We start from the raw sequence: 14,073 nt of genomic DNA, 5'->3' as shown, positions 1-14,073 counted from the left end.
TTGGCGAAGGATGATAGTTGGACACATTGTTTTAAAAGCTTGAACAACTTTTTTTCACTTTTTTTAATCAAGACTTTGTCTTATTCATGTTCCAAAACATTCATCCCTTCTTGTTTTTGATAGATTCAGCCGACAGTGTGTTGTTGACAAGGACAAAAGGAATCAATGCAGATACTGCCGTTTAAAAAAGTGTTTTCGAGCAGGAATGAAAAAAGAAGGTAAAAGATTTGTTTAGTTCATATTACAACAAACACTTTTTCTAAATAAGGGTTAAAAAATTAGTACAAAACTAAATGAAACCCAGTTAGAAGTTTCCCATAGTACTACCATAATGGAGAATTGCTTTTGTTGTTATGTACTTTTTCTAATTTTCAAATTAGAACAACTCTGGGAAAATATAAATTCAGATCTGAGTTTTGAACCCATATATTCAGGAATGTTCATCTATGGTATTGTTTTTCTTCCTGTTATAGAGATACGAAGTTTGTATCTATACTTGTGTCTGAACTTATCTCTAGCAGTACTTTTAAGTCTCAAGCTATTGTCTCTTAAATTCATTTTAAATGTTGGAAGTATATCAGTGATGTTTTAAGTACAAGTATATATAAATAAAAAAAGAGTGCTGCCAGAGGCAGCATGTACCCTTATGTGAAGGCAGCTAGTTTTGAATTTGTTAGGGCAACAGCAAAATTTGCTATCTAAATTTTTGCAAGATATAATCATCTGAACACAAAGTTTATACCATCAATGGGCTTTTATCCTTAACAAGAAATAGGTGAAATATAAGAATTTAGTACAGATTTAAATTGCCCCATTTTGCCAGGAGGGAGGGAAGCCTGTATACTGCATGAAGTTTTACTGATTGGAAAAATATTTTGCTACAAATTGTCATTTTATTTTCAGGTCTCAAATTTGATTGGTTTTTATTATGTTGGTTCATAGAGCTGTTACTTAGGGATCTCTGTCTTGGATAATACAAGAATATAGAGGGCACAGTGACCCTATGTGGCAATATCTAAGGTCCATGGGTCTGCCATCAAAGCAAGAGAAGCAGACCACTGTAAAAAGACCACAATAGCAGAAAAATATGAGTGTCATGGTGGAGTCTGCCCCAGGGCCTATTGATGAAATGATCATTTTGTGGGGATGGAAGGGTATGTGGCATGGTTGGAATCCTCTAAATGTTTAAATGAGCAATAAAAAAACAGAGACTTTTTATGGTTCGTATGTCCTTAGCTTTACATTTTCTGTGAAGCTGTTTTGCTTCTGTTGTTGGCAATTAAGTTTGTTATAGTGAAATGGGTTTATAATACTTCTACATGTAGTTTTGTTAAAATAAGACTGATTTATTGTATATTTTTCTTACAGCTTTTCTTAAATAATGCTAGAAGTTGGGAGTATTTTTTTTTAAATACAGTCCTATGGTCATACATTGTTCTTAGCTACTTTCATGTAAATATGACAAATCTCCATCAAGTTCTATGGGTATAATGGAATAGAATTTAGTTCCTAGCATTTAGATCATTAAAATCAGTAAAGCACGAGATACCCCGTGGAATCCTGATGTGAAAAAAATGTGGTACTTACAATTTTTTTCAGGACACTCAAACATAATGAAACAAGTGGATGAAAAGTGCCAAACTTTTTGCCAAATGTATTGATTTTTGGTTTTTGGGGGGGGGGGGAGGGGGAGGGAAGAGGAGAATAGATTGGTCCCTATATTTATGGGCTAAGGAGTTAATGTATTAAGCCCTATGCATATGCGACAGTAATTTGAAATATTTTCCTGGATTATGAAAGTTCACTAACTTTTATATGTGACTATCAGAAAAGTGGTTTGCTTCAGCTTCTGGTTCAGTTCAACGCTGACAGTATTTTAATTTTTTTTTTTATATATATTTAGTACTTTAGTTGCCAAGATACTAAGTGAATGGGGTCTGTGTCTCCAGTTAAAAAATGGTCATATTTCTTGTTTCATCTCTACATGAACATTTATTACTTAGTGTTTATCACTGCACAACATTTCTTATTATGACCTTAATAAAAGGCCCATCAGTAAATGTCCTTGGCAAGGAAGTTAGTGCACCTCTAGAATAAGGTCTGTTCATTCTTCATATAAACTACAGGAAACTATGCAACGTATCGAGAGAATTTTTATTGAAGCTTTTGATGCTACTCCTAAACTTCTGTCAAGCAGACTGTTTCTCACAAAATAACTGACATATTGGAAATAAAGCTGCTTCTCTTAGAGATGATGAGATTCTTTGCACAATAAGGAAAGTTGTTGATCAGCACAATACTTTTTTTTCCCCTGTCTCCTTGGCTTAACCTTCGATGTGGTCTAGGTTTTAGGGACTGTGATTGATAGTTTTATTTATCCTGTTTATTCCTGAATTAAAAAGTAAACTCTGTTGTTTCATAAGTCATTTTCTGGTCTCATTAAGGGTTTCTTATTGTCTTTGCCACCCTCCCTGGATCTCAGAAGACAAAACTCATCTTCTTGGAACTTTTTTTTTTTTTAATTTTATTTATTTTTTGCTTATTTATTGTTATAAAAACTGGCTAGTAATTGCAAGTCCCTGAGGAGGAGCATAAGATTTCATTTTTACAATTACTTTACTTTTGGATTAAGTTCATTATTCATTCTCGTTTCAGTGTCTCTCATAGGAAAGGGTGAGCATGAGCACAGCTTTCAGAATTTCTGTGACTCGGACATCCTGTCAGTGATTGTGCTGAACTCTGACCTATTCAACAGGACTGGGACGTCTCTTTCTATCATTATCATAAAGCCTCATTAATTAAGGCTGGTGGAGTGGCAAGCCAAACAAATTACCAAATGTTGTCAAGCTTAAAGAAGAAAATGTGAGACGCTGCTGTAATAAAGATGGTCACAAACACGCTGATAACTCAGTGTCCCACAACAATTAGAAATGAATAATTTTAGTGACAAATATTATTACACAAATACATGTACAAATCTACTATCACCCTTTTCTTATGGCTCACAGAGGTGAAACTCCAAGGTCCTGCTCTTGATACATGTATTTATATAATAAACCTCTGAAATTATGTTCAGTGACATTAACTACAAGCAAATAAATTGGATGATTATTCTTTTCTAGCTGTACAAAATGAGCGGGACAGGATAAGTACGAGAAGAAGCACATTTGATGGCAGCAACAGTCCCTCTATTAACACATTGTCACAGGCTGAGGTGCTTTCCCGTCAGGTACAGCAATCCACAACAACGTTTTTGAACATAACTTCTTGATTTTTTCCATAATTATTTATCATAGCTAAATATTTTCTTTATTTATTGTGCAAAATATAGTGATAGAGGCTATCCAGGTATCCTGTTAGCTTCTCCTTCCTAATGTAAGAATGTAAATATTGCATACTTATATTTTCTCATAGCAAAGTCAATGAGATGGTCACTTGAGAAAATCTACTTGCATTTTGTACATTATGTCCTAAACCTCTCTTTAGTAACATTTTATGATCTTTGACTTTCAAATTAAATACTGTTTTAAACATTTGGGGACATCAATCTATTCCTTGAGACTACATTTTTAATTAAACAGATATCCAGTATAATTACATTTCAATTGGATTTGGGTATCTAATTCCCTTGGATTCTTTTGGCAACTCTACCTTTAATTATTTGGATTGTATACACGGGGAAATTGTCGTCTCACACAGTGTTTATGAACGCTCTTTAATCTGAACCAAAATCCCTCCCCACCTTTTATTCCAATCAATTGTTGAGTGGAATAGTTTCCAGTACTTTCCTGGAACTCCAATAAATCACAGCCATTGATTCTACATTTTCTTACTGCTTAGTAATTTGCTCAGAATTTAACTGCCACCATCTCTATTTTATAATTTCATCCTGACTGATTAATACTAAGCTATATGTCCACAAATATTTTGTAATCTTGTCCCTTACCAGCATCTTCCCTAAGAAACTGCTGTCTCTGAGAGACTTCCATAGCCATAATGCTCCTTTGATCCATCTTTGTTCCTCACTTGAATTAGAGAATGAAATTAGCAGTTCAGAACTAGGCCAGTACTAATGAGCCAGTTGTAGAAGCCAGAAAAAAGCTCTCCAAAGCTTTTTGCATTCTCCTATTAAATTCTAGAATGGTAGGATATTAAGGGTGTTTTATCTAAGCCTTGTACTTTTTCTCTTTGTTATTGACAGTAACAAGTCAAGTAAACACAGTCTTGTGCTCAGAAGCTATATGATAATGGGCATATTAAAAATGAGTAGAATAAGCAAGCAAGATGCATATTCAAGGAAAAATCACCACTCATTCTTTGTTGATTATCTGAACAACAGATAAGCCTGAACTGACTATGTATTTTTCCCTAGTTTGAGGAAACATTCTCATCTTGGTCTAAGCCACACAATGCTGCTGCTTTTATTTCCATAATGTCCTAAACAAAGGCCCTAAAACCAAACAAATCTGCACTCTGGAAAATTTGGATCCATACTTTGGAGATTCTGTTCATCTCTGTGACAGACTTATAGTGATAACCTAATTAATGACTAACTTTATCTTTGAGCTCTGACTTTTGGCTGCCATTCCAGGCATCTTGATATTTGAAAATGTTTGTATATTCAAGATTGATGCAGAAAGTTCCCTGGCCCATGCAGGAGGTCAGGCTGAGCCAAGAAGTTATGCAGACAGTCAGATTAGATGATCATGATGGTCCCTTTTGACAATTAAATCCATGGCTATCTTCACTTTCAGAACAATGCTTGGAATTTATTGATAGTACACTTCTGTATATTTGTATCCATCTAATAATTGCTAATGGGCATGAACAGTTGTAAGACTGGTTTCTTAGACAGCTTTGTGCTAAATATCCCAGTGATATTGCTTTCTTTCACCAACAGGTGTTTCCCATCACAAATTATACCTTCCAAAGATGAAATATAAATATCAAACAATAAGATTAAAATATTTCAGTAACATCCAGATGCCCTTAGATGGATCAGCCCCCACTGTTTCAAGTATATATGATAATATAGTCTCTGCCCCACAGAGCTAAAATGAAGAGTAACAATCCCAAAATACTAAATATTGTTCTCTGATCTTCAGTTAAACATGTTAATATATCATTATATTGTTATTCTGGCCCTCCTGGAAGAGGGTAATGTAGAGATTGAAGGGAAGGAAAAACAATGAAGAAACCACAGAGATAGTGTCTTCATTGTTATTTCTTTCTTTTATATATAAAATAAAAGATTTCTCCCTAAAATTCCTGTCTACATTGAGTTCAAAAGAGCTTGCTGTTCATTGCTTCAGTTCAACAAAAACACTTCTGCATCAGCTGTGCAGGGTTAATGCTACATAACTGGGGAAGAACTGGCCATGGTCTGTTAGGAGTGAGGCTAAGAATCATCAGTCTTTAGGGATACAGTGCAAAAAGATAATACTCATTCATTCAGCGTGATTTACCACCTCTTCTTTATGGTACCCTAAAGGTTAGAGGGGTTGGGACAGTAGGCAGGGGTCAATAGGAAGGCTAGGGAAGCACAGCTACGGGGAGAGGTTTAATCTATGAAAATTCAGTGATTCATCTATTTTAAATCTAGAACATGTTTTGTCACCCAGACTGGGTACAGACATTACACACAAACTAGTATAAGTGATCAGAAACCAGTCTAAACCGGGAGGAGGGGGGATAGGGAGGTAATGTGGAGGGCTTCACCCCATCCCCTCCAACTATGCTAGCTTGGAGGGGGGCAGGGCAGGGCAGAGGCCTCACCCCTCCCTTGTTCCCTCCTCCACCAGTGGCAGCTGCCAAGGAGTGTGGCACAGATGTGGCAGTCCAAAATAAACAAGTTTAAATTTTATAAACCTATTTAATTTAATAAGGATTAAAACCTGTGGTGTGTACAGGCACCCCTGTTGGTTACCAGTCATTTTCAATGACATTTTATTCCAGGATACTGACTTACATAGAATCAGTGAATGTCAGCTTAAAAACTCGATCCCTGCATGTCGTCCCAAGTCATGATTTCACTGTGAGTCTCTATATAGTTGCAGTGTTAGGTTCAGGATTATGTAGGCATGAAGATATTTGGTAGCCAGCATAATGCAGCTCTAAGAAGCAGAACTTCTCTAACATGGCATGCACAGAGAAACACATTAAGATAACTGCACTGCTTCTAGTTTGAGATATAGCACATGAAGGATGGATATGGTGTGTTTCTTGGCCTCTGTGTATGTTTTTATAATAAATACATGGATCTTAGTGAAAAGTGTTTCCTAGTTTCTGCATAGTTTTGTCTTCATTTGCTTTTATTGTGACAAGCCTAGTATAGTTTTGGGTTTTTTTAAAGAAATTGTTGAGGATTTCAGGATTCACCTCACCAGTCATCCAAGAATGCTCCAGTTTTAGTGCCAGAAAGATACTTCTTTCTCCATATTTCACAGAATGCTGTGAACTGATGGTAGCCATATGCAGAGTTGGTACACTTTCTCTGAAACATCCATATTGGTTCTTTACTTCAAAGTTTTCTCTTTAGACATTTAAACCTGTTTTATCTTTTTGAGTTAAACATATATATCTTTTCACTGAATCTTCATACTTTTGGTAGATCTTTCTGAGTGCCTATAACTTTATTATATATTCCTTTGAGCTTTTTCTTTGTAAAACGAGATGAAGGTCTACTGCATTCAATGCAAGAATAAATAAATAAGTACAAATGAAACAAACCAAGAATAATAAGGACACTAGTATCTTAAAGACAGTTATCGCTTAGAAGTAGGAGCTCCTGTAATGTTTAATAAGCATGATTCTTATTGTAATAAAGTACAATGCTAAAATAGTAACAATGGAAGATTAAATGTTATAATTTATGTGCAAGATGATGGTCTCTGTTTTATCAAAAAATCAATGACGTGTATGATTACTTCTATATATTTTGTTTAAATTTAAATGTACTGTGAATCAGTGGAAACATATGACATAATAGCATGATATATTTTTTATATCTTTTTTCTCAATATGACCAGATCTCTGTCTCAAATACTGGTGCTAATACTGACATAAGTGTAAAGAAAATTGCCACTATTGGTGATGTCTGTGAATCTATGAAGCAGCAGCTTTTAGTCCTTGTGGAGTGGGCTAAATATATCCCAGCCTTCTGTGAACTACAACTGGATGATCAGGTATATAAATATATATACATTTCTATATAAAACAATTAGAGTAACTTGGTTATTTTTCAGTTTTTCATTCAAGTAGAAATGCTGTGTGGTAATTCCTATCTGGTCTGGCTCATCAGTTCTGGGTGCTGGACCCCTGTTTTGAAGCAGCTCTTCAGATACCCCACAAAAACTACCAGAAGTTGAAGTACATTTTGTATGTTAGGGCGATGACAGAAATGATATCTGTCATATGGTTGGTCCATTGAAAGTACTCTACAGCCATACCCTAACAGAAGAGCATGGCTGCAGAATGCTTTAAAAGTGCCCAATTGCATGATAAACTAACCCTCATTACATGAGGGTTCCGAGGAAGGAGCTCCAAAGCAGAGAACCTTCATTAACTTCTGTCTGATCAGGCATCAGCTCAGTCCCTGCCCTGCCCCTGCGAGGGGGAATGGAGCTCTGGGCTGGGATTTGCTCAGCTTGTGATGATGGGGGACAAGGGAATGGGAGCTCCAGTCCATGCTCCCCCTCCAGTGCAGGTTTGGAAATCCCAGGCTGGAGCTCTGTTCCCTCTCTTATCCCCCTCCCATTATGCAGAGAGCACCAGAGCTAGGAAGGGCAGGGGGTGGGGGGTGGGGGGTGGGCAGGGGACAGAGGCTGCAGGCATGCTGCTCTTCCTGGATCAGCTCCAAAGTGGAGCGCAGTCCTGCCCCCCTCCCCGCACCAAACCAATAGTGAACGTCCGTTGAGTTGGGGGGGGCGGGGAGGGGTTGCTGTAGATCATGGCATTTTTCATGAAGTGCCATGAGTTACAGCAGGGAGCTACATATCTGTCAGTGCCCTTAGAGAAAAGGGTAAAAATCTTCTCACTGGAAATTTCAAAAGACCAGCCCTTCTCATAGAATGTTGCTATTTTCATCTTCACCAGAAATTCCAAAGGCATGCAAATAAAAAAAATAATGATTTTAAAAAACATCATTCAAATGTTTGCAAACCTCGATGGACATTTGGTTCATGTTCAACTTCAGCTGCTTGTAAAGTATGAGACAGCGTGCTTTTTAATTTGAAATAGCTACCCCATGCTTGCAAGATATATATGCCATCAGAGTCTTTAGCTGCAATCAAACATACTGATGCCAATCCACAGCAAATAATTTGCCACAGAATGCAATATATTAGGAGATTGGAAATAGCATTTTTAGCATTGGAAATGATCTTGTGAAATTTATCTTAATCTGAGTCAAAGATTTATTCTAAGCTTGTATAAAGTGCACACATTCTCCCCATGGATGTAATATATCATCACTTTTTGATAAGCCAGATACCCACTGACTGGAGAATGAGAACCCTAAAGTGAATTCAGAAACTGTATCTTCATGTTCTTTTAGGTAGTACTGTAATGAAGCAAGTGATTGGGAGGTTAGCTTACTGCTAGGAAGACAGCAGGGCAGAGTGGCACCATATGGATTCACTCCTGACTTCAGAGAAGCATGAGTTTCCTCAGACACTATGAAATATGAACTAGAGTCTGAAAAGGTATAACCTACAAAAGTTTATGCTTCTCTGAATGAGTTAGTCTCTAAAGTTCCACCCTGTCCTGCCTTCTGCCTGACTTCAGACTAATATGACTAACCACATCTTTTGCTAAGAATCTCCTGATTTTCATCTTTGGAGCTAGGTACAGACATTCTCAAAGCCCAAGGTGGAATCAGTCTCAGTTAAGTGATTTTTTGTAAACAGCGTAGGTTCGATCGGTAACTAACAGAACACACACTTGCCTTTTGTGGGGGCACACATCTTAGATCAGGTTCTGCCATTTTTAAACCAATCTATGTGTGCTGAACTTCTGTTCTGTTATGGGTATAGACCTATTTCTGATCACTTGGTAATTTCTGTACCTGGCCTTGAAATGTGCTTCAACTCTGACAATGACTGTAAAAATGGCTTGGTAGAATTCCAATTTGCTGTGTTTACAGCATCAAACATTTCAAGTTTGCAATGAAAAGGATGACGAGAATATTACATCAGTGCTACAATTTCAGCTTTGGGTCAGAGAGTCAATCTTGGATCATTCCTCTTCGTCTTCTCCAGTAATACCAATGCTTCAGGACAAAGAAGACCCTTTCAATGATGATCTCAGTAATTCTCATGTAAATCTAGAGTAGATGATGGATTTTCACACAGGTAAAAGACTTGAATAAAGAATTATGTTAGAGAAGAAAGAATGGAATCCAGATTGGCCTTTTAGTTGGGTTGATTGGTGCAGGGGCAGGAAACGAAAAAATAAGTAATATGACTTGCTTTTATGGCTTAGGCTGGCATGAAGGAACTGGAAAAAGACCAGATTGCTGACTAAGAATCTGCTCTTTTCAGAGTAAAAGTCCACCTTGGAACAGATCTTTACAAAATTGAACCTACATTTAAAACCACAGAAATATTTCTCAAACTCTAAAACTACCTCAGAAAACCTGATCCTTTCTCAGGTGCTTCTGTATATATGATAAACCTTGGCTGCATTTAGTTATCATTTATGCTGCAAAGGTTTGTGCAACTCTTTCTGACCTCAGAATCAACTGGGTTTACAAACAACAAAGAAAACAAAAGATGTGTTAGGTCTGTTACAGCTGAGATTCTGAAAGTTTCGTAATTTGACTTTTGTTTCTTCAGCCAGCTTTGAACATCTCACCCTAAAATTACAAAAGGGAAAAAATGCATTTGCATAATGGAAAAAAATCCATAAGAAAATAGATCTTTCTGCCAAGCTTCTAGGTCATTGTAAACAATGGAATGTAAATAGAAAATGTAAAATGTTAAACTAATGAGCATTTTTTAACTGCCTTCCTGGTATGAATCAGGTTTCTTCTTTATTGACTATAAGAAAGATACTTTGTTTTATAAGTTTTGCCAGGATTTCATTATCCATATACCACAGCAAAATTAGCCTGTTTGACTGCAATACTAAACGGTTCTCTGTTATTCTTACAGGCATTCTATTTTTAGTGTTGTGCATGGTGTTTCTTAGTTGTTTGCTTATTAAGAGTTAGCAGTTGTAACAAAACTGTTTTCTGGTTGAATTGCCCATTTACTTCCTGTTCTCTAAAAGCTAAAATGAGAGGCCTTGGAGCTAGTGAAATTGCCTCAATAGAAGGTAGATCCATGGTGCTTTTATACTTTGGAGGGGTAAGGCAGCTCAAGTATCTTTGGGATAACTGATTCAGGCTGACAAAATGCAATAGTGTATGGTAATATTTGCCATAATAAAGCGTGCTAACCTTATTACTACTACCTTTGGTATAGACTTAAAATTCAAGAGTTAACTTATATGTAAAGGAAAGGGAGATTATGAAACTGAGGTTTTATCTTGTATTCAGTGATAAACTTTTTGCAAAATCATATACCATGTTCAAATCTAGTTTATATACATTGCTTAGTAATAAACGTTACATGTTTGAACAAAATTATAGTGAAGAACTATGATAATGTTATTAAAAGTGAAAATAAATGTATTTTAAATTGTAACTGGGATAGTCTATTGACTATGATGCATTTTTCATTTTAGCATTAATTAATTTTTCTGCTGATTCTTTTATTTATTTATCTTTTTTAAAGGTTGCCTTACTAAGAGCGCATGCTGGGGAACACCTGTTGCTTGGAGCAGCAAAACGGTCCATGATGTACAAAGATATTTTACTTTTAGGTAAATATGTTTTTTAAAATTAAGAATACTATGTTATGCTGCATATAGGCTTGGCAGAATTCAATTTTTATTTTTTAATAATCTTGATGGGTAAAATGAATGTTTGTTTTTTAAACATTTTGTCGCAGGGCACCTCGGTACCCCTGCTCCTAGAGTGGAGAAACTGCCAGGGAGTGAGTGAGCGCGCCCTGGCCTGACATAACGAGCCCAGCTGAGGCTGGCTCAGGTAATGAGCGCAGCTGCGGGTTGCCGGAGCAACCAAGCGGAGCCAGCTGCCTGTAGGGGGCAGGGCCTGGCCCTTATAAAGCCCAGGGCCGAAGCCAGGCTGGCAGTTCTCTGCCAGCAGCTGGAGAGGCAGGAGCTCCCTTGGCTGAGATATGGGAAGGAGCCTAAGTCGCAAGTACAGCTCATGATAGCCCTGGAGGCTTGAGCTATGATGATGAGTTATGGCCATGCGTCTTGCATTTGTGTTACAGCCTAGGGGCTTGTGGTTTTGCTTTGTGTTTGTGTTATTACACCCGGAGGCTTGGGTGAGGCTGTAGGGGTTGGAGGAAGCCTCAATCACAGGGACCCCAGAGAGTGTGGGGTGCCCTAGCGCCAGGAGGGCGCATTATTGTTCATAGCGCCAGGGAAGGCGCAGCTTGCACGCCAGTGTATGAGCAGCTGGCGGTGAGGAGCGTGGCCAGTGGGTCGCGGGCGCAACCCGTAGGTTGCAGATGGGGACCTAGACCCCGGATTGCATGTGGGGGAACATAGACCCCGAAGGCGCAGCTCGCACGCCACTGCGTGAGCAGCTGGCAGCGAGGAGCGCGGCCAGTGGGTTGCGGGCGCAACCCGTAGGTTGCGGATGGGGACCGAGACCCCAGATTGCGTGCGGGGGAACATAGGCCCCCGGCCCCAGGAAAGGGGCGGTATTACTGAGTAGCCCTGTGTGGGCACGGCGAGCCCCGGAGAGGGGGAATGCCATTGTGTATTATTGAGTAGCCCCGTGTGGGCGTGGTGAGCCCCAGAGAGGGGGAACGCCATCGTGTTTTATTGAGTAACCCAGTGTGGGCGCACGGGCATAGCGAGCCCGGCCGCAGGCTAGTGCGGCAATACCCTTCAGACCAAGGCAGGGCGCTGCGGTTGCCCCTGAGAAGACAGGGAGTAGCAGCGCGGGGAGCTAGAGTCAGGGAGGGTATCCGTGCGGTTGGCCCATAAGACCGGAGGCCCGCTAGAGAGTCCCGGAGCGGAACCACACCGGCAGGGGAGGCCCAGAGTGGGCCAGATGAGAGTCCCAGCAAGAGGCTGGGCATGAGAGGGAGCCCAGGGTGGGCCACAGTAGAGAGACAGACCAGACAACGTCCTTTACATCTGCGAGGCTTGGGGCGTGGTATCAGGGGAGGTAGGAGCCACGCATAGCCCATAAGGCTAGGGCGCTTGGGTAGCGCCCATTGTACGGGGAGACCCACGAGGGGTCCAGGAGCTGACAGGCCCAAGGAAACACAAGGCAGCCTCCCTATTACATATTACATCAAGACGTGGCGGAAGAGAATGGAGGATGCCCTTGGGCCGAAGTAGCGCGGTGAGAGGGCCTCAAGGAGATCACGGCCCTCCGCGAGTACCCCGCCGTGACACATTTATTTTGATTTTTATCAATTTAAATGTTCAGGATTGCATGAAATTAAAAGTGTGGGGGCAGACCATTTAGTAATAATAATAGTATACTGTTAAAAGCTTTATAAAATCACATGTCAAAATATTAAAAGTAAATTTTCATAAATCAATAAAGCATACCTACTTCAAATCATTCTGTTTATTTGGTAGCACATTCATAGCAGGCTGGAGCCTTCACTCTCACAGAGGAGAGTCCGGGGGCAGGAGCCAGGGTAGGGGCTGCAGCCTGAGGCTGCTGGTGGCGCTCATTCCAGGAAGAGAATTATCAGGGGACTCCTGGCTGTCAAGTGCCACTGAACGCCCTATATCCTGCACTGTGTGGGAGACAGTGGCTGCTCAGCCCAGATGAGGGGCAGTCTAGCCCCTTGACAGCCACATTCCACTACTCTTTCAGGCAGTGCAGGGGCAGCAGGTGAGCCCCAGGGGCACCCCCATTGGATCAGGTCAGGCTCCATGGGAGTTTGGTGTCTTCGTCTTCCCCCAAGCACACAGGAGCCAGGTCAGGCCAGGCTTGGTGGGAGGTTGGTGCTGATCGACATCTGGGACCTGGGAAGAGTGAGCAGCCAAAAGCACCAGGTTCCTAGGTGCCAACAGCCATGCCCCTTGACAGCAGGCCCCCATAGCAATGTCCCTGCTTCCATACTCTGTCACCAGCAGCTGGCATCCAACCAACCCTCAATGCCAGCACTGCCCTCCCAGCATGGCCCCAGCTCCTGTGCGGGCAGTACAGCCAGGGCTCCCCCAACCCTGCCTGCAACAACTGCTGTGTGTATGTGTGTGGGTGCGTGCGCGCATAAGTGCAGTGTCTCCTGTCCCAGATTTCCTTACCCTATTCCAGAATTTTTCTTTCCCTTATGTTTCTTTTCTATACTTTTCTATTATTACTTATGGAAATAGGTTTTTGTCAGTCTGTGAATATGAGGTGAAATTGACATTTCTCTATGTTTAGCAATAAAAGTAGAATCCTGCCAAGCCTAACGATATGTTACTTATTTTACTAACTACTAGGGAATCAGCCTCCCAATAAGCAGCACGCTCAATTAACCTGGGAAACTGCCATAGCATAATCAGCATGATTCATGTCAGTGACTCCAAACAATTTTCAGTGACAAACTTATATTGCCATGTGCCATGCTGTATGTAAAGCATGAGCAAATTACTCTACTGCAAATTAAATTTACTGCTGTCCTATTGGCAGCAGAAACCTGAGCATGCTTAGTACTTTCAAGTGCCCTTCTTACTCTAGTAAAATGTGTGCCACAATTGTCCCATGTCACGACACACTAGCAAGTTTTATCTAGGTTAGTAATCTACATGGTACTTGATAATCTTTTCAAAATCTTTCTAGATGTCCCCAGAAAGCATCTTCATGTGGGCCAGGGTGTAGAAAAGAGCAGGTCTAGGGCAGTGATTCTCAGCCTTTTAAAACTTGAAGCACCCCTAGATAGACCCCTAAAAAATGCCAGTGGTTAGGGTATTGCAACCGGTTCACCCCATTTAATACCTGTGTACCTTATGGGGCTAGAATCTATTCTACCGAGAGAGTACCTAATA

The 14,073-nt window shown here is 40.1% G+C and overlaps 1 protein-coding gene across 6 annotated transcripts in view; it reads left to right on the top strand.

The window, feature by feature from the left end:
- The window catches only part of HNF4G (hepatocyte nuclear factor 4 gamma), an 89,543-nt gene that overhangs the window by 69,521 nt on the left and 5,949 nt on the right, over positions 1-14,073 (top strand). For 5 of the 6 annotated variants that reach the window (XM_019498638.2, XM_019498637.2, XM_019498636.2 and 2 more), the window contains 5 exons: positions 124-218; positions 2,656-2,673; positions 3,123-3,229; positions 7,029-7,184; positions 10,776-10,863. In XM_019498638.2, coding sequence (XP_019354183.1) covers positions 124-218; positions 2,656-2,673; positions 3,123-3,229; positions 7,029-7,184; positions 10,776-10,863 — 464 coding nt within the window. The remainder of the gene's footprint in view (positions 1-123; positions 219-2,655; positions 2,674-3,122; positions 3,230-7,028; positions 7,185-10,775; positions 10,864-14,073) is intronic. The other variant, XM_019498635.2, reaches the window with a different exon arrangement.

This window comes from Alligator mississippiensis, chromosome 3, assembly GCF_030867095.1.
Source record: "Alligator mississippiensis isolate rAllMis1 chromosome 3, rAllMis1, whole genome shotgun sequence".
NCBI classification, from domain to species: Eukaryota; Metazoa; Chordata; order Crocodylia; family Alligatoridae; genus Alligator; species Alligator mississippiensis.
Note: the sequence above shows the minus strand (reverse complement) of the source record. Positions and strands in the feature narration are given on the sequence as shown.